Source organism: Dermacentor albipictus, chromosome 1 (assembly GCF_038994185.2).
Source record: "Dermacentor albipictus isolate Rhodes 1998 colony chromosome 1, USDA_Dalb.pri_finalv2, whole genome shotgun sequence".
In the NCBI taxonomy this organism is placed as follows: Eukaryota; Metazoa; Arthropoda; class Arachnida; order Ixodida; family Ixodidae; genus Dermacentor; species Dermacentor albipictus.
Genome location: NC_091821.1, coordinates 112,745,371 through 112,764,475, shown reverse-complemented (window position 1 = coordinate 112,764,475; position 19,105 = coordinate 112,745,371). Strand labels below are relative to the sequence as shown.

General features: G+C 44.8%; 2 protein-coding genes across 5 annotated transcripts in view; both read right to left on the bottom strand.

Moving 5' to 3' along the window:
- Positions 1 to 19,105, bottom strand: part of GAPcenA (GTPase activating protein and centrosome-associated) — a 127,671-nt gene that overhangs the window by 73,918 nt on the left and 34,648 nt on the right. For all 4 annotated transcript variants that reach the window (XM_070524831.1, XM_070524829.1, XM_070524823.1 and 1 more), the window contains 6 exons: positions 14,470 to 14,588; positions 13,537 to 13,603; positions 11,327 to 11,438; positions 9,806 to 9,972; positions 2,364 to 2,523; positions 1,469 to 1,830 (listed from right to left, as the gene is read on the bottom strand). In XM_070524831.1, the coding sequence (XP_070380932.1) occupies positions 1,469 to 1,830; positions 2,364 to 2,523; positions 9,806 to 9,972; positions 11,327 to 11,438; positions 13,537 to 13,603; positions 14,470 to 14,588 (987 nt within the window). The remainder of the gene's footprint in view (positions 1 to 1,468; positions 1,831 to 2,363; positions 2,524 to 9,805; positions 9,973 to 11,326; positions 11,439 to 13,536; positions 13,604 to 14,469; positions 14,589 to 19,105) is intronic.
- Positions 4,794 to 6,583, bottom strand: LOC139054916 (uncharacterized). Its single transcript, XM_070532657.1, has 3 exons — positions 6,058 to 6,583; positions 5,166 to 5,509; positions 4,794 to 5,096 (listed from the first exon to the last, which is right to left on the bottom strand). Exons 1-3 carry the CDS (start codon positions 6,581 to 6,583, stop codon positions 4,794 to 4,796), a joined length of 1,173 nt encoding a protein of 390 aa, XP_070388758.1.

The following is a 19,105-nucleotide window of genomic DNA, read 5'->3' as shown; positions in this document are numbered from 1 at the left end:
GCAGTCATAGAGGCATTACGTAAACAAGGAGTACAGGATTCTTATGTAACTATCTTCGAAAATATCTACAGACTAATTCTCCACAAGTATGAAGATACTTATAAAGACAGGGGTCAGACAAGGAGATACAATCTCTCAAACGATACTCACTACGTGCTTGGAAGAAGTTATTCAAGCTATCAAACTGGGAAGGCTTTGGAGTGAGGATCAATGGCGAATATCTCAGCAACCTTCGGTTTGTAGATGACATTGTCCTGTTCAGCAACACTGGGGACAAGTTACAACAAATTATTGAGGAGCTTAACAGAGAGAGTGTAAGAGCGAGGTTGAAGATATGCTGAAGACAAAGATAATGATGAACAGTCAGGCAAGCAAACAAGAGTTCATTTCATTTCATTTGTGCCCAGTTCAGGATCGCCAGCCAGCCTATAGAGTCTTTGAAGAGTACGTTTACCTAGGTCAATTACTCAATGGGGACCCTGATCATGAGAAGGAAATTTACGGAAGAATAAAAATAGGTCGGAGCGCATACAGCAGGCATTGTCACATCTTGAGTGGAAGCTTACCATTATCATTGAAAAGAAAGGTGTACAATCAGTGTATTTTACTGGGGCTAACATGTGGGGCAGGAACTTGGAGACTGACAAAGAAGCTTGAGAACAAGTTAAGGACCGCGCAGAGAGCAATGGAATGGAGAATGTTAGGTATAACATTAAGAGACAGAAAGAGAGCAGTGTGGATCAGAGATTAAATGGGGACAGCTGATATTCTAATTGACATTAGGTGAAAGATATGGAGGTGGGCAGGTCATGTAATGCGTAGGTTAGAGAACCAGTGGACCATTAGGGTTGCAGAATGGGTGCCAAGAGAAGGGAAGCACAGTCGAGGATGGCAGAAGACTAGGTGGGGCAATGAAATTAGGAAATTTTCAGGCGCTAGTTGGAATTGGTTGGTGCAGGACAGGGGTAATTGGAGACCGCAGGGAGAGGCCTTCGTCCTGCAGTGGACATAAAACAGGCTGATGATGATAATGATGATTTGGCAAGGTCACAATCCTGCCAACCACAATATGAATGCATGTTTGTATGTTTCCCATGCTCTCCTTATCACCGAAACACCGTGCATGGCACATGCAGTGTGCGTTCTAATCTCTAATTAACTGATGTGCGTTAAATTGGTGTCAAATTAGTGAATGTCTAACCCAATACATCTCTATAAATATTTGCCAAAGTCATTCCAAGTGTACAGAATTTCCCCAGTTTTCCGATAAACAAGTGATGAGTAAACTATGTTTCATTGCATTAAACAACTGCTTCAAACAGAAGGACGAGAGACAACAAATAGAATTTGAAACTAATGAATCATTGCCTTTGAAAGCCAATGGGTGAAGGTTAGCAGCCACCCATCAATAGAGCCAGATTCAACAAGTGACCTCTGCTTGCATGGAATATGCTTCTGTTGTGTGTACCTTGCAAATCTTGTAGAGAGCATCTTGACCAGCTGCATCACGGAAGAATTCATGTGCAGGAAAAGTGCGGTGCAGGTCACGCTGAATGACACCTTCGCAAGGGCAGTCGCGTGCCAGCAGCAGCCGGTAGGCCTGAGCGGCCTGGGGATCCTGGGCGGCACCTGCCAGCAGCTGCCAGACCTCTCCTCGCAACGCCTCTGGGATGCCTGCTGCCCGGACAAGAGGTGCCAAGGCCTTGGGAGGCCCTGCCTCCAGGCCTGCTTGTCGCCACCGACTCAGCACTTGGGCCCATCCCTCCAGCTCGCCGGCTGAGCAATCCTTGCTTACTTCACCTGTGCCACTCAACAGTGGCTCATCAACATCTGCACCACAGAGGAGACCAGTCACATTATACATACTTGCATCTCAGTGGTTCAGCAGTTAGACTACTGTCGACCGGTATAATGTGCACGCTTGTGAAGGGGACCTGCACAACTTTTCAATGAAGTTGCTTACTTGCCTTGCATATGAAGGCAAAATGATTCATGAATTTCCATATTATCAGCCATTTTACCAAGATGTCCCAGTGTATATGAGGGACCATGGAACTATAAAGAATTGCAAGAAAAGAGAAAGCAAGCTTTTTGATAATGCTGCGGGTTACTTGGCATGCTTCGTGGGGTAATATTTGGCTGTTATGTTTATGACTGCAAAATAGTGTGATCAGACAGGTTGATCAACCATGCTCAAGAAATCATGCAGGGCTCCCTTACTCCATGACAGCGATATAATATTACCAAGAATTCATACACCTTGAGAACTTACAGCCCTGGAGACACATGTGCATATATATGTTCAGCCCATGAGGCCTTCAGCAAGATAAAGGAGAGAAAGCGTATTTGGGTAAATTACTTACCAGAATCTATGTCTCCTGCTGCAGATTCAGGAGATGGCTCCTGGCCAGGACTGTGTTGATCCAAGGCAAGGGACAGGGCTGCTTTGCGACGGATCTGGCTTCCACTACTTACACCGAGAACTTCCCAGCGATGGCCTTGGCGAGCTTCCTCTGGATCCACCTGCCACGCAACAATTCCCATTGAAAACAAGTGCACTTTACTTCCCTTCATATATAAAAGAAGGGATAAACATGGCCTTTCTAAACCTGCACCACCAGCTCAGGCACATGATTCAGAGTTTATGATTTAATGTAGGGGTGGGCTAATATAAAAATTTTCTAATACAAATCGAACACAAATACGTTGCTACGAATATCAAATTGAATATCAAATAATGATATGCACATGCATTTATTAGCAAGTTGGCTTATTTTAACATGTTAACATTTATTTAACATTTAAAAATTGGAGGGTTTTACTTGCCAAAACCACGATCTGATTATGATGCACGCCATAGTGGAGGACTCCGGAAATTTGGAACACCTGTGGTTCTTTAACATGCACCCAAATCTAAGCACACGGGTGTTTTTGCATTTCACCCCCATCTAAATGCAGCTGCCGTAGCTGGGGCTCGATCCCGCAACCTCGTGCTTAGCAGCCCAACACCACAGCCACTAAGCAACCACGGCGGGAGTACTTAACATTTATTTCACAATGTTGGAACATTGCAATTACATTGTCATTGGCAAAAGAAAAAAAAATAAACTAGTAAGTTGCTACACTAAAAAATTGCGTATTTGGCTCATGATAGCTTTGGAAAATTCAATAATTTCCGCTAGTTGTCTGTTCTCGCCAACCTGTGCCTTACTATACAGCATCGATTTCCTGTAAACTCGGAGGCATTTGACCCTGTACCAGTCGTCACTCATTGAATCATTGGATTTGCTGTCAAGTGATAAGCTCAGGATTGAGGGGTGGAACCTGCAAAAGAGTGCACCCTCGTTGTTGATTCGCAAGCCATTGCTTTTTGCTACTAAGGGGCTGGCTTTCCTGCATAGCTCGTGTCGAGACTGGGCCAACAATGAACGAAGTGCCCCGGTAACAAACGAAGTGCCCCGGCAACAAACGAAGTACTCCGGCAACGAACGAAGTGCCCCGGCAACGAATGAAGTGCCCCGGCAACGAATGAAGTGCCTCGGCAACGAACGAAGTGCCCCGGCAACGAACGAAGTGCCCCGGCGCTGTTTATTGACATGATATATATATATACATCAATCAGGAATCGGGGTGTAGACGAGCCGTATGTAAAAAATACTGAAAGATATCTATAGCGGCTCCACAGCCACCGTAGTCCTCCATAAAGAAAGCAACAAAATCCCAATAAAGAAAGGCGTCAGGCAGGGAGATGCGATCTTTCCAATACCAATCCCAGCGTGTTTACAGGAGGTACTCAGAGACCTGGATTGGGAAGAATTGGGGATAAGAGTTAATGAAGAATACCTTAGTAACTCGCGATTCGCTGATGATATTGCCTTGCTTAGTAACTCAGGGGACCAACTGCAATGCATGCTCACTGACCTGGAGAGGCAAAGCAGAAGAGTGGGTCAAAAAATTAATCTGCAGAAAACTAATGTAATGTTTAACAGTCTCGGAAGAGAAGAGCAATTTACAATAGGAAGCGAGGCACTGGAAGTGGTAAGGGAATACATCTACTTAGGGCAGGTAGTGACGGCAGATCCGGATAATGAGACGGAAATAATCAGAAGAATAAGAATGGGCTGGGGTGCGTTTGGCAGGCATTCTCAGATTATGAACAGCAGATTGCCATTATCCCTCAAGAGGAAAGCGTATAACAGCTGTGTCTTACCAGTACTTACCTACGGGGCAGAAACCTGGAGGCTTATGAAAAGGGTTCTACTTAAATTGAGGACGACGCAACGAGCTATGGAAAGAAGAATGATAGGTGTAATGTTAAGGGATAAGAAAAGAGCAGATTGGGTGAGGGAACCAACGCGAGTTAATGACATCTTAGTTGAAATCAAGAAAAAAAATGGGCATGGGCAGGACATGTAATGAGGAGGGAAGATAACCGATGATCATGAAGGGTTACGGACTGGATTCCGAGGGAAGGGAAGCGTAGCAGGGGGCGGCAGAAAGTTAGGTGGGCGGATGAGATTAAGAAGTTTGCAGGGACAACATGGCCACAATTAGTACACGACCAGGGTGGTTGTAAAAGTATGGGAGAGGCCTTTGCCCTGCAGTGGGCGTAACCAGGCCGATGATGATGATGATGATGATGATGATGATGATGATGATATACATGAATGCCTGCAACCACTTCAGAGGCGCCCTCTGTTAGATGGGTAAGCAGCATTAGTGTTAGTGGCGTTAGTGGTGTCACCGTGGATTGAATCTAACAAAATACAACACTACATCTTCCTTTCCGAGATTTACAAGTTCAGCCTCTTGGGTGGCACCACACGCCTTCCAGACCTTGTAACCTCTTCAGGGATGCCAGCCATGTCCCGCCTGGCACTCCTCTCATGCTTGCCGGGTGATGCTTGCTCCTGGCTTGGCCCCGGGCTTGGAAATAAGGTTGGAGATGGCAGGTTTGGTTTATCGGGGGATGATGCACCTGAATCTAGAGTGGGCTGCTCGGTTGTAAAAGGCACCAGATGCCGTCGGTTTCGCTGCATTACACTCCCGGGTGTTTCCACGATGTATGAGCGTGGCCGCTGGGCTCTGCTGAGCACCTAGGCATGGCACTTGGCATCCGTTACTCACACTTCGCCCCCTGAAGAAAGGTCCCGAAGCTCTTGCACCCCGTGGCGACAGTTAAAGTTCCGAGCTTGCCGTTTCTTGGCGGTGGTATCTTTTTGGGAGAAGACGTCTGGTGGTGGTATTTCTGGCGACAGCTTGCCGTGGTCCCTGGGTGCGTGTATTCGTAACCACTGACCCATGAGCAGCTGGGATGGGCTGTAACCCGTGACACCTGGTGTGTTGCAATATGCTAGCAGTGCCAGGAAGTAGTCGTTGCTATTGCGGAAGAGATCCTTCACAGTGTGCACTGCCCGTTCTACTGCATCGTTTGACTGCGGGTAACCGGGACTGCTAGTAACATGACTGAACCCATAGTTTTTCGCAAAACTTGCAAACTCGACGAGAACTAGTGTCCATTATCACTTCGGAGCACTTCCGGCATGCCGAATCGAGCCATGACACTCTTGATAGCCGAAATCACCGCCTGACTGGAAGTGTTCCGTAGCATGATGACTTCAGGATAGTGTGAATAGTAGTCCACAAGCAGAAGAAAATTTTGTCCCTCCAGGTGGAACAAATCTGCCCTCACTTGTTGCCATGGGCGCTCCATTGACGGTGTCGGTAGCAAAGGCTCAACCCGCTGAACTCTTGTAGTTACGCACCGTTCACACGATTAAACCATTGACGCAATATGTTTGCCTATGTTAGGCCACCAAACAGTCGCAAGCACGTGCCCTGCACCGGTTCCCGCCCTAATAACCCTCATGGATTGCATCCAAAACATTCCTCTGCAGAGCTTCCGGAATAACAAGACGCCTACCTTTAAATTAAGAAGCAATTCCTTGCATACCGTCAGCTCCCGTTGGTACTTCCAATACTTCAAGAGGTTCAATGGAACCTTGCTCTATGGGGGCTAACCTTGTCTGTAGTATTTCACAAGGGCGACGCACTCACCATTCATCGGCTGGTGTGGACCAACTGCCTCAAAGCCGATTGGTGTGTCTTGCTCAATGCTGCTGACAACCTCACTTGCATACAACTCCACTTGGTTTTCCTCAGCGGTGGATACAGGTGTGACAGGGGCTCTTGAAAGAGTATCAGCCATTGCTAGCAACTTCCCCGGAACGTACAGAATCCTGTACTGGTACCTCATGAGCTTTAGTCGAATGGTTTGGATTCTTGGTGGTAAAGCATTGACATCCATGGAACCCAGCAGTGATGTGAGCGGAAAGCGGTCAGTCTTGACAGTCAAGTATAGGCCATGGACATACTCGTCAAACCGCTTGACTGCCCATGCAACCGCCAAGCCTTCCTTTTCTGTCTGGCTGTAACTTTGTTCCGTTGGTGAGATGGAGAGTGATGCGTAGGCCACAGCTCTACGCTCCTCACTCGGTTGGGCTTGTAGCAAAACGGCACCCAAGCCAAACGAACTAGAATCTACGGATATGATGGTCAGAAGCAGTGGGTGGTAGTTCGCCATGCAGGTATTGGACGACATCTGGAACTTCTGGAACGCATCCTGCTGGGCTGGTCCCCAGGCCGCAGTCGCTTTTCTTGTTGAGCAATCCACAAATGGTTGCCGTCACCTCTGAAAAGTGTGGTAAGAACTCTCCCATGTGGTTGGCCATGCCCAATGATCTGCGGACATCACCGACATCGACCGGAGGTTCCATGCGCCTGACAGTGGCAAGCTTGTCTGGGTCCGGCGAAATACCACTGCCACTAATAACTACCCCAAGGAACTTGACGCTTGCAACACCGAATTTGCATTTTGACTTATTAAGGGTCAGCCAAACGTTCCTAAGATGACCCAGCACTGCTGGCGAGCGTGCCGAAAGATTTGCTCTTTCCTTTCCTGCGTCTTCTGCCTGACGAACACACATGAGCGCTTCATCTCGTGAAAGTTCGGATTGCGGCAAAGCTTATCCGATAACTTCGTGTCACGAAGGCCAACAATAAAACGATTGCGGATCAATGGCTCTTCTATGACACGTGAAGCGTAGTTGCAGCGCTTCATATTTTCTAGGGCCGTGAAGAACGCATCAGCAGTCTCGCCTGCCTGTTGAACGCGTCGGTGGAACCTTGCGCTCTCATACATATCGTTGGTGGGGTTAAAAAATACCCATAGAGCTTACCGACGATGACACTGCATCTTGTGTAATCTTCGTCCTGTACTTGCAACGAGCATAGAGTGTCCCGTGACCTGGTTCCCATGCAGTACAGCAGCGTTCTGATGCGAACTTCGTCGCCCGCTGCGTGAAGACCTGTAATGAAACTGTAGTCCTCGAACTGTTGATGCCATCTTTGCCAAGCCGTCGAGTTCTCGAAGTCGAATTGAGGGGGCGATTGCAAGTGGGGCACAGCGATTACCATGACTCCCTAGCCAGCAGCCGCAAGTGGCTCACTGTCCTTGGTGTCGTCGTCCCGAGACATCGTCGTCAATTTGAAGCAGATCCAACTTCAGACACCATGTCGAGACGAGAGGAATGATGCAACCTTCGGCTGGGCCGGCAACAAACGAAGTGCCCCTGCGCTGTTTATTGACATGATATATACACACAAATGCCTGGAACCACTTCAGTGGCGCCCTCTGCTAGATGGCTAAGCAGCGTTAACGTCAGTGGTGCTAGTGGCGCCACCGTGGATTGAATGTAACAAAACACAACACTACAGCTTGGACGTTCAGTGGCTAAGCATGTTTTACAGGCAAAATTTCATCAGCAGCATCAAATTAGCGCAATATTCAGCACAAGATTAAACACACTTCCTTAGATTAGATAAAAATAAACGCTAAGAACCATGTTTGCTCCTGCACGGCCAGCAATATATTCGATTTGTTTTGAATATTCGAATCCAATCGAATATCGGATGTTTTTAATACCTACTTTTCAAATCGAATACGAATATTAGAAATATATATTTTCAAAATTTTCGAATATTAGCACACCCCTAGTTTCATGGTTTCATGCCCACAAGACCACACAAGTGCCCACATGAGCACAGAAGCGCACATGCATGCATGTATGGAAGCCTGAAGCATGAAACATACAATTGAGAATAAGCCTGATCATACTACAAGTAAGCAAAATTTTACAGTGTCCCATCAAAATTGCATAGGGTAATGTGAAATATATTAACTGCGGTTTTATGCGCATAGTGCTGACAAGGTCTGTGCACTCTATGCAGAACTCCACCGTGAATGTGTGGTGTGTATTGTTGCTCTTCAGCTTTTCAGTTTATGTGCGTAAAGTAAACACTTTCTTCTTTTGCATATTTTTCTTTCAGTGTTATTTTTGTCTGCTTCATGCAAGTACCATCTGTAAAGGTCAGTCGTTGGGTATTAAACTTTCAACATTTGCAAAATTAGAAGAATGAGAACATCCTGATCGCATACTTCAATTGTCAGATACATGCAGTTGCTTGGTCTACATGTTCTGCACATATGTGTAAGCTCTGAAAATTGTTTTAATTATAGTGCGGTACCACTTATAAATGCGGATATTCATGACTCTGGTGACTTGTGTTATAATTATGAGCAGTCTGTATTGTGCTTACAGTACAGTACACAGCACTGGTCTTCATACACTCAAGAGAATTCTGATACAGTGAAAGCTCGTTAATTCGAACTTCAATAATTCGAATTTATGGATAATTCGAACTGTACGATTTGGTCCGGCCAAGCTCCATAGAAGTCTATGTATAAAAAAGTCCGTTAATTCGAACGCGAGAAGGTTCCCTCACGGATAATTCGAACTACGCCCGCCTGGCACACGGCCAGAGAAACGCGCCTACTGCTTACACACAAGGCTGTATTGCCTCCGAAACGGAGAGAACGGCGAGAGAAGGCGAAATCGGACAAAAATCTAACCGACGCGGGGTCAGCCAGAAGGCAGCGGCGGCTGCCGCCTCTCCGTTCTACGTAACCTCCGAGACTTCTTACCCGTTGCGAATCTCGGAGGCTTCGCAAAAGTTGTACAGCTGCTAATGTTGTGTAGAGATGGCACGGCAAGCTCCAAAACACAGCGAATCAAGTACGTCGCAGCTGCGCTTGCAATCAAGAACCAACGAATCAGGGCCTTTGCCACCTTCACATGTTCAGCGTCTTTGTCTCGGCAGTCTTTATCGGTTGTGCACTTCTGTTTTCAGCTTAGGAGGTATCGGCCGTCGCGATTCATTGTGATGGTGTTAAGCCTCGGCTAACGTTCGTTTCGGTAGACATTGGTGGTGTGGCACAGTCGGACCCAGAGCTTCGACTTGAAGATGGCGTGTGCCCGCGGCACACGCCAAATTTCTGACATGCCCTACTGCTTCCAAATCGCAGTGTACTGTTGCCCTCCTTCACTTTCGTTAGTTCGAACTTTCGTTAATTCGAACTGAAGCGGCTTCCCCTTGCGGTTCGAATTAACGAGCTTTTACTGTATTATATCCAAGTACACATATGGCAATTCCATTCAATATATTTGGGCTTGACTCACACTAAACTGTGCTCCCAGACATTAATTGGTTAAAATAACGTTTTAGTAACAGGATGTGTTGTTTGTATTATATTACGGTACCTCGGTCCAAATGATGAAATGTTAGAAATCTTTTATTTGGAACAGTTATGATCCCACTAGATGGCGTTCAATAGCTCCTATAATAAAAGAAAAACTCCCTCAGTAAAGTAAAAGAGAAAGCAGGAAAGAGGATCAAGGTTTCTTACTTCTCTCAGTCGCAGAAAGAACTCTTCGTGGAATGGTTTCCGTCCAAAATACCAGAACTTCTCTGACTGGGGGTAGATCTTGGCTTTTGTCTCAAAGACAAAACGAACCGGCTCATGCACACCAGTCACCACCAAATCCACAGCCACCGTCAGGTACACCCTAGTGTCTACCATAAGCAGTAGAAGAAAAGAAAGAAAGATCAAAAAAATTATGCAGATCCTACACACTGTGGGAATCGATGTAAGCAAAGCTTTCCATGCTGGATGCTTTGATTGACGATAATTTGCGGTGATGTTGACGGCTAAAGCTTAATTTCTTCAACGTTTAGGCTAACACGAGAGTGGTGAGTTGATGTTAAACGTTACCTCGCGTGCACCATTGCTGCTTGTCTGCGTAGTACAAAAAAACACAAAGGGAGAGGTGTTTGCTTGAGGCGTTGTTGTGTGCATTATTTCATAACCTCTGAGAGGGTTGAGCATTGCCATTGCCTCAAATGGCACATCGCATCGTGGCAGAAGCATTGAACTTGAATTTGATTATGGGGCTGCACGTGCCAAAAGCACAATCGGATTATGAGGCAGGCCATAGTGGTGCACTCCGGATTATTTTGGCTCCTTGGTGTTCTTTAATGTGTCCCTAAGTCAAAGTGCACGAGCGTTTTTTATTTCGCTCCCGTCGAAATGCGGCTGGTCTCAGTCAAATCAGTGACCTCGAGCAATACCATATCCGCAAAGCTATAGTGGCAGGCACAGAAGTGTTGATTTGAAGTGCGACCACTTCAGTTGTGTCGCCTAGACCTCGCGGTGCACTTCAGTTAATACGGCTCTGCTTCTGCACGCCCTGCATAAGTTGTGCACAAGACATATTTGCATGGTTTTATTTTTCAGAAATAGCAGAAACACACTGTACCGTACCTTGAACTTAAGTTTATCCAGCGTTTCCTTGCCTTCTCACGTCACCTTTTCCTTGCATCCCCCCCCCCCCCTCACCCAAATCTTGTATTTGTATGGGAAGTGTGAGCAAAGGGTGGCAAGGCTATTATTCACTCGTTTCGCAACTGCATCGGTTCTACCCATTCTCTGCCTCCTCTCCCCTCTTGTCCCTTCCATTCTATCTAGCTTCCCTCTGGACTTGCACGTTGGTAGAAAGGTAAGCACTTGCGGGGAGTCACGGATAATTACAGCTGTCAAGAGGCTAATGTGGCGACGACCCGGGAGATCCAGAGGGCATTGTGCACATTTGACGCAGTGCCGTCCAAACGAGTTCCTTGTGTCTCTTTCCTTCTCTGCCACGCTCCTTCCATGTATATACACGCTCTGAACCACCCCCCGAAGCGGTGTGCCGGACAGCAGTAGCCACAGCAGCAGCAGCAGTGGGAAAGTCGAAGGAAAAGGCAACGAAAGCTTCGCTTTAAAAATGGGGGGTAGGGTGGGGGGCTCAGGAGGATGCTCTAGTAAAAGAAGGACAGTGTGGGAACACTGTGCTCCTTACTTAAATTCAATGCTGAAAATTGTAGCTACCTCGTGATGTCTCCGTGTTAAGCAGTTCAAAAGCTGACTCCTGGGGATTCCATCTGCCTGTGATTTGGTAGGCTGTTGGTTCTGCACCCACGGTGGACTTCGCCATAGATACCTAAACAGCCATCAGAAAACAAAATTAGTAAAAAATAGGGGAGGGGTGAAGAATAGGTTAACCAAAAAAATGTTTGTAAAGGGAAGACTGGAAAACAAAAGCTTTTTCTTTTCACTGTACAGCACTGCAATGCTTAACATTAAAGGGGCCCTCACCAGGTCTGGCCATTTTGAGTTGACACACACAGTACATACAATGCACGCTCACGATCATGATTGCTAATTATTACATCGGAACATGCTGCGGAAAGAGCTGAAATTTCAAACTAAACGCTGTCTGCCCTTCGCCTCAAGGGTGCCACGCTCCCACGTGGTATTATTTCATATTTGGCAGTTTTCTTTATACCCCTAAAAAGAAAAATCACCGCGCAACATGTGTGTTGCCACAAAAGAATTGGATCGGCCGTTTCTTAATCCCCTCTACAACACAAGAAAACGCACTTGGCAAGACAGGGGGATGACGTACATTAGCAAGTGTGCCTATGTACATGTATATGCTGTGATGTCACTCATAGTGAAATGTGACACTTAGAGAATTATCGTATTTACACGCATAATGGATGCACTCAAGCAATGAGCGCAGCCCCAAGAAATATGTTTTTGTTTTTCTCGCATAATGATCGCACCCTGAACTTGCTGCCATGAAGTAGGAGACGGGTGCGACTGTGTTCGATGCCTTGTTGGACACCGAATCATACCGTGTCTCTTACTTTTATTGCGATAGCAATTACTATATGGACGCTCCAGGCATTTTTGCTATCGTCGTCATCATCACTGAGCACCGCATGGTGTAGGTGTGAGTGAAAGCGCGTGAGGGAAACCAATGATTGTGGCTCAATCTGCCGTGTACAACGGAGGAAAGCGGAAAGGAAACATGCCGTCTTCCATCGCGTGCATGGCGCCGGAGGGAGGAGAGGGAGGGGGGGAAGGGGGGCTGCACAGTGCATCCTATCTTCAAAGCGATCTGCGTCGGGAGCTGAGTCGATGGCGGCTCAAACCTTTGTGTGTCCTGCGTTCTTGCCACTCAGTTTGCGTTGGAGCTAATGTTTGCAAGTTTATACGGCTGATAAAACTACTATCCTTACTTCATGTAGCTGTCTACACATTTGCTATCGCAATTGATGGTTCGCATCTTCTGCAAAACTAACTTTTTTAGAGGTGACCATGGAAAAAGAAATTGCTCAAAATTTTACCCTGCATAATGAACACCCCCCCCCCAACTTTGCACATATTTTTCGGAAATAAAAGTGAATTCATTATGCGAGTAAATACGGCATTCAAGGCAACATTTTGGTCTGGGTGAGAAAGAGATGTACTTCCATTTCGTCTGCTTGTTCCTACGTCATGCAGTCGCGCGCTGAGAGCTACGCGCAATCATGCTCTGTGATCTGCTTGTGTCTGCTTCAGTATTCGTGTAGCACTGACTTATACCGCTAGTGAGGTGTTCTCGTGCACAGCGCGCAAAATCGTGTGCTGTGCGAAACGAGACAAACGCAACAGCTCGCGTGCATAACTGTCAGCCGAAGTGCATCACACAGCAAAAAAAAAAAGAGAGAGAGAGAGAGAGAGATTTAAAAAAAAGGGAAGGCGGGGCCCGTGAGGTATGCGTCATGCAATCCTCCAGATCTGGTTTCACTTGCAGAGGCTAGACGGAGCAAGTGTAGAGAGTGTCCTTGTTGGCGGTGACGCTCGTCTCCTGAACTCATGGGTGCACAGTACTGAAATGTTTCTACCTCAGCTATTAATGAACTAATCTGAAAAAAAAAAGTGTGGTAGAATGCTCCCAAGAGGGCACATAACAACTTCCAGTGAACAACCAAAATTTGCTATGTGGCCTGGTGAGGGGTCCCTTAACATCCATAACAGAAAAAAAAAAGAGAGACAAAAGCAGTTTGCATAAGAGCAGTATGTACTTCTAGACAAGTTTTTAGAACTGCTGTTCAGCATCCAAATGGCATAAGCTTTGTAGGTCCATCTCCATTTCAGTGCTAACTTTGGCCACAGTTAATGAACACATTATGCTGAAAAGGACAAATTATTCAAGTCTGAATAAATGGGACAGCACTACCGTGAATAAGCCCAAATGCACCAGTACTCACCATTCCAATAAGTTGCATATCACTGTGCTTCACATGCCGTCCAGGGCAAACCAACATGCCAAAGCACCTGCCGTGAAAGAAAAAAATTCCAAAATTGACATTGAAATAAAAGCTGCTTTCACAATGTCTATGTGGACTGCTTTATTTGTCTATTTATCAACTCTGTTTCAGTATCTATTTCTGATTTTCACTTTTCTATGTAACCCTTACTTTGTTTCTCCCACTGATGGCACAAATGTGATCTTTCTCCTTCAGCAACATTTGTTCCCACATTAGTAAACGTATACTTCCTGGCCTCACACATAATGACAGCAGCACCAGTAATTAAGGGTGTTTCAAGTCGATGCACAACCAGTGCATGTGAAGGGGCAGAAGATGGACTAATGTAACTGAGGGCTGTTGACTGAAACACAACTGAAAAACGTTAAGGGATATATGTCCCTTAAAATATGTATCAACAGGGTTTTACTGTATAACAGGTGGTACCATGCCCTAACGATTGCCAATGCCATATTCTACCTAGAGAGATTTGCAAGGGTCTCATATGAAAATGAAGAGGATAAGCTCATGACCGTTGAGACGAGGTTTCATGAGCTATTTGGCCAACCTGTGAGCTGTCAGCGTGCTGCCAAAAAGTAATTTGCATTTTGTTTCTACATATTCACTGCATCATACATAGTGTACAGAATTAACTTATCCCACTGTTCTCATGCCCAAATCTGTCACTACAGAATCATATATTTTATTTTGCGTAATCTTATTGCCAGTTCTCGTAAGCAGCCAGTCCCTTTAGCACCACTAAATGACAACACCAGCAGCATCGAAGTCATACTAAGACCATTCTGTAAGACTTCCCATTGTCTCTCACTAATGATGTAAACAGCCAGCTGTAGCAGCATGCATAAGTGCTTAAAATGCTTCAAGATAACAAACCTTTCGATGCCAAGCTCTGGGGTGACAGCTGTCTGTTGAATTGTCACTTGTACCATTTTCTCTGTGTTGCAGCGAAACTTGAAGCAGTCTTTATCTCGAGCACATGCTGAGAAGTTGCCCTAGTGAGGACATAAAAAAAATATAGCAAATAAATAATAGGGGGCATAGCATATAAAGCCCAGACTCCACGTACGCTTGCAGACGCACACAACCTCACGTCCGCATGGCCACACATGCGCGGATGGTGCGGCACAGCTCGCACGGATCGAAACGCAGTGCGATCCTGGTGAACAGTTTCTCTCTTATCACGTGCACGTGCTGCCTCACCACGCCTCACCTCGGCTCCCACAGCTACACAGCTACGGCTAGGTATAATCGACTCTCAGTGAGGCAGATTTATATCGTGTTAGAAAGCACTTCTTGTTTCCTTTTTTGTGCTGATCTAACAACTACAAAAAATATAATTACATTTATAGATACTGAAGCATTTTGAAACACTGTCAATAAAAAAGTACAAAAAGATGTCTGCCAAATACCTATGCGTGGCAATGCGCTGGCATGCATCTATGGTGTATGCAAACCGCCATTCCACATGAGGCGCGGCAAGTTCAAGGCGTGTAGACGCGGGCTTGCGTGCGTCTGCAAGCGTATGTGTGGTCTGGGCTTTACACTTGCAAGACAGTTTACGCCCTTTGGGGTGTACCTATGTCATACAACAATAATCGCCATATATCTTACGTGCCTTTCCTTTCTTTAATGCTGCATGGTCGGTACTTCCACGTCACAAACAGCATGTGTGTTATCAGTGTGACATAGAGAAAGTAGTGAGCACAGAGTTTTCAAGGAAGGAAACAAACAAGACAGAAGAAAATTATTGTTGTGGGACGAAGATACACCACAAAGGGTGTAAAATGTTTTTAAGATGTAGACAGAAACCAACTTTCAAGTATTCATTGTTTGCTTGCTATTCTGACACATTTTGTGATAGTATAAATACGACCAAACAGAATTCTACTTAAACTAGGGTGACCAGCTCCACTTAGTAATTTGAGGTGCATTTAGGCTTGGTGATTTAACCAACTTGCTTGCAAAACTGTGCAGTCACTTGTCACAGTCCTTTGGTAGGCCGTAGACATTCACGCAGTTTTCATACAAAAATGGCACTATATATTCTCGTGTAAAAGCCACGCCTTTAAACTTGGGCCTTAATAGTATTTTTGGAAAAAAATTAGGTTTTTTTTCCCTTTTTCCCACACATGCACCTCAACAGATGCACATCGGTCTCCTCTTTGGTTGCACTTAAGAGGAAGCTTTAGCTCGGGTGCTCCTATCTAAATACATGTAAAAGGGGAATTTGTTTTTCTCTGCAAACACTGCACCAAAGTTGACGAGGTTTGTTTCATTTAAAAGAAAAACTTAAAATCTAGTGACTGTTGGTTTCCAATATTTGATTTAGATTGTCAATTTTTTATTAAAAATTGGCAAAAATAGAAAATTTTCAGAAAACAAAACTGTCAAGTTTACAACTCTCTAATCAGCAAGAAAAAATGATATCACAATTCTGTGAATTGCATCTTATAGTACATCTAAAGCGGACAAAATTGATATGTTACACATGAATCTAAAAAAATGTAGTAATATGGAAATACAGCTTTTGCAGAACCCTTGTACACAACATAACAAATTCAGATAAGATATAAATTGACATATCGAATTTGTCCGCTTTGAATTATCTAATGGATGCCGTTTACAAAACCGCGATATCTGTTTTTGATGCAGAGTTATTATTCTGTAAACTTCGTGCTTCTATATTTTTCGAAATTTCGAATTTTTGAAGATCTTTTTCATAAAATTTACGCCCTAAATCAAAATTCTGCTTTCAAAAGTCACTATAATTTACCTTTCCCTCTCAAATGCAACAGATTTCATTAAAATCAGTAGAGGGGTTACGTCAGAAAAGTGTTTTTGCGTTTTACATGTATTTGAACAGGCGGCGTCGGGAGTTGGGCCCGAGCTAAAGCTTCCTCTTAAGAGGAAGCTTTAGCTCTGGTGCTCCTATCTAAACACATGTAAAAGGCGAATTTGTTTTTCTCGGCAACCACTGCACCAAATTTGGCAAAGTTTGTTGTATTTAAAAGAAAAACTTTAAACCTAGTGACTGTTGGTTTCGAATTTTTTATTTAGGTTGTCAATTCTTTTATTAGAAACTGGCAAAAATAAAAACTTTTCAGAAAATGTAACAACGTAACTACAAGTTTACAACTCTGTAAATCAGCAATGAAAAGATAACACCATTCAGCAAATTGCATCTAATAGTGCATCTAAAGCAGACAAAATTGATACGTTACACATGAATTTAAAAACACTTAGCAATATGAAAATGCAGCTTTTGCAGATCCCTTGTACACAACGTAACGAATTCACATAAGCTATGAATTTATATATCGAATTTGTCCACTTTGAATGATCTAATGGATGCCGTTTACAGAGCTGCGACATCTGTTGATGCAGAGCTATTTATTTGTAAGCTGTGCTTCTATTTTTTTTTTTCAAACGTTCAAATTTTTGCAAATCTTTTTAAAGAAGTTCAGGCGATAAATCGAAATTCCGTTCCGAACAGTCATTAAAATTTAACTTTCTCTCTCAAATGCAACAAAGTTCCTTAAAATTAGTCCAGGAGTTATCTCAGAAAAGGGTTTTTGCGCTTTACATGTATTTGAATAGGCCGCATCAGAGTTGGGCCCGAGCTAAAGCTTCCTCAATAATCTTCTGGCGGGAAGCTCGTCGACTTAACCGTTAGCTATGTTGCAAAATTAACTTCCCGCTGCTGAGCAGTTTGTGCCGTCACACTTTCCAGCCTTACCGGCTTTCATAGACAACTGCGCGCCACTATGTGTGCACAACATGCATGTAAGGCTTGTTGTGTTTGGCGATAGTGTTGTTGCTGCCACACCATCCGCAAAAGTATGCGAGTGTTTGACAGCAGCATGTTCCATTAATGTTTCGTGCGAAAATACCAGGAATTTTTCACCATTCAGCTTGACATCCGGGCCTGCATCTGAGGATAGCTGAACAGCGCAGCATCGGTGCAGTGCACAGTCACACCGAGTGGTGTATTGGTCTCCTGTTTGGCTGTTTTCGCAGTCGTCGACTAAGCACTGGTGAAATTCATACCCTGGCACCACGTGGCTCGTCGTGTAGTACTTCGTGTATGTGTTTTTGTAACGTATGCAAACAAATTAAGGTATAGCTCAAGGGCTCCACGCTTTGTATGTACTGTAAATATTTGTGCAGTGAGCTTTCGTTGCTCCCGCACCAGCTAAAACATACTTGGGTGCTACTGACTGTAACGTTCAGTTCCTGCTTTGTGTGAATACTCTGGTAGTGTTTTCATCATGTAACCTTACGTTGGGTGCAAAGTTCAGTGCAATGTCCGAGCCCTGTCTGAGGATGGCTTCATCTTGTAACAGTGGGCTCGAGGTGAACCTGACTCCTGCTGATCCAGCCCTGTGGTTACTTGCCAGTGACAACAAATACAGTATCAAATGCAGCTGAAACGAAGGTTTCCCTTACACACGGCGTCAAGCACATTGGTTTTTCTAAAGCAGATATAAATTTATTTAAATTTTACGTGTGTATGAGCCAGGCCCAAGAAATTCGAACTCAAATTTATTTTCAAGAAAGTGTGGCCCTTACACAAGAATATACTGTAATTTGGAGTATGATCAGGCATTCATTACATGCACAGTCACAGCAACCTTCGATTTACCGATGACATTGTTCTATTCTGCAACACTGCGGACGAGTTACAACAAATGATTGAGGACCTTAACAGGGAGAGTGGGGCTGAAGATTAATATGCAGGAAAGATAATGGTAAATAACCAGGTATGGGAACAAGAGTTCAAGATCGCAAGTCAGCCTCTAGAGTCTGTGAAGGAGAATGTTTACCTAGGTCAACTAATCACAGGGAACCCGGATCATGAGAAGGAAATTCACAGAAGAATAAAAATGGGTTGGATCGCATACAGCAGACATCGCGAGTTCCTGACTGGGAGCTTACCGTTATCACTGAAAATGTAAGTATACAATCAGTGCATTTTACCGGTGCTGACATATGGGGGAGAGACTTGGAGACTGACAAAGAAGCTTGAGAACAAGTTAAGGACCGTGCAAAGAGCGATGGAACGAGGAATGCTAGGCATAACTTTAAGAGACAGAAAGAGAGCGGTTTGGATCAGATAGCAAACGGGTATAGATGATATTTTAATAGACATGAAGGGAGAAAAAAAAAAAGGTGCTCGGCAGGTCATGTAATGCGCAAATCAGATAACCGTTGGACCATTAGAGTGACAGAATGGGTGCCAACAGAAGGGAAGCACAGTAGAGGATGGCAGAAGACTAGGTGGTGCAACGAAATTAGGAAATTTGCGGGTGCTAGTTGGAATCGGTTGGCGCAGGACAGGGGTAATTGGAGATTGCAGGGAGAGGCCTTCGTCCTGCTGTGGACATAAATAGGCTGATGATGGTGATGATGATGATGACATGCACGGTCAAACACCCAGGTCGCTTACCTGGGGCATTCATTTAGATCTGAAACTCTTGTTGGAGGCAGTAAGTGGAACTCACAGGATTTT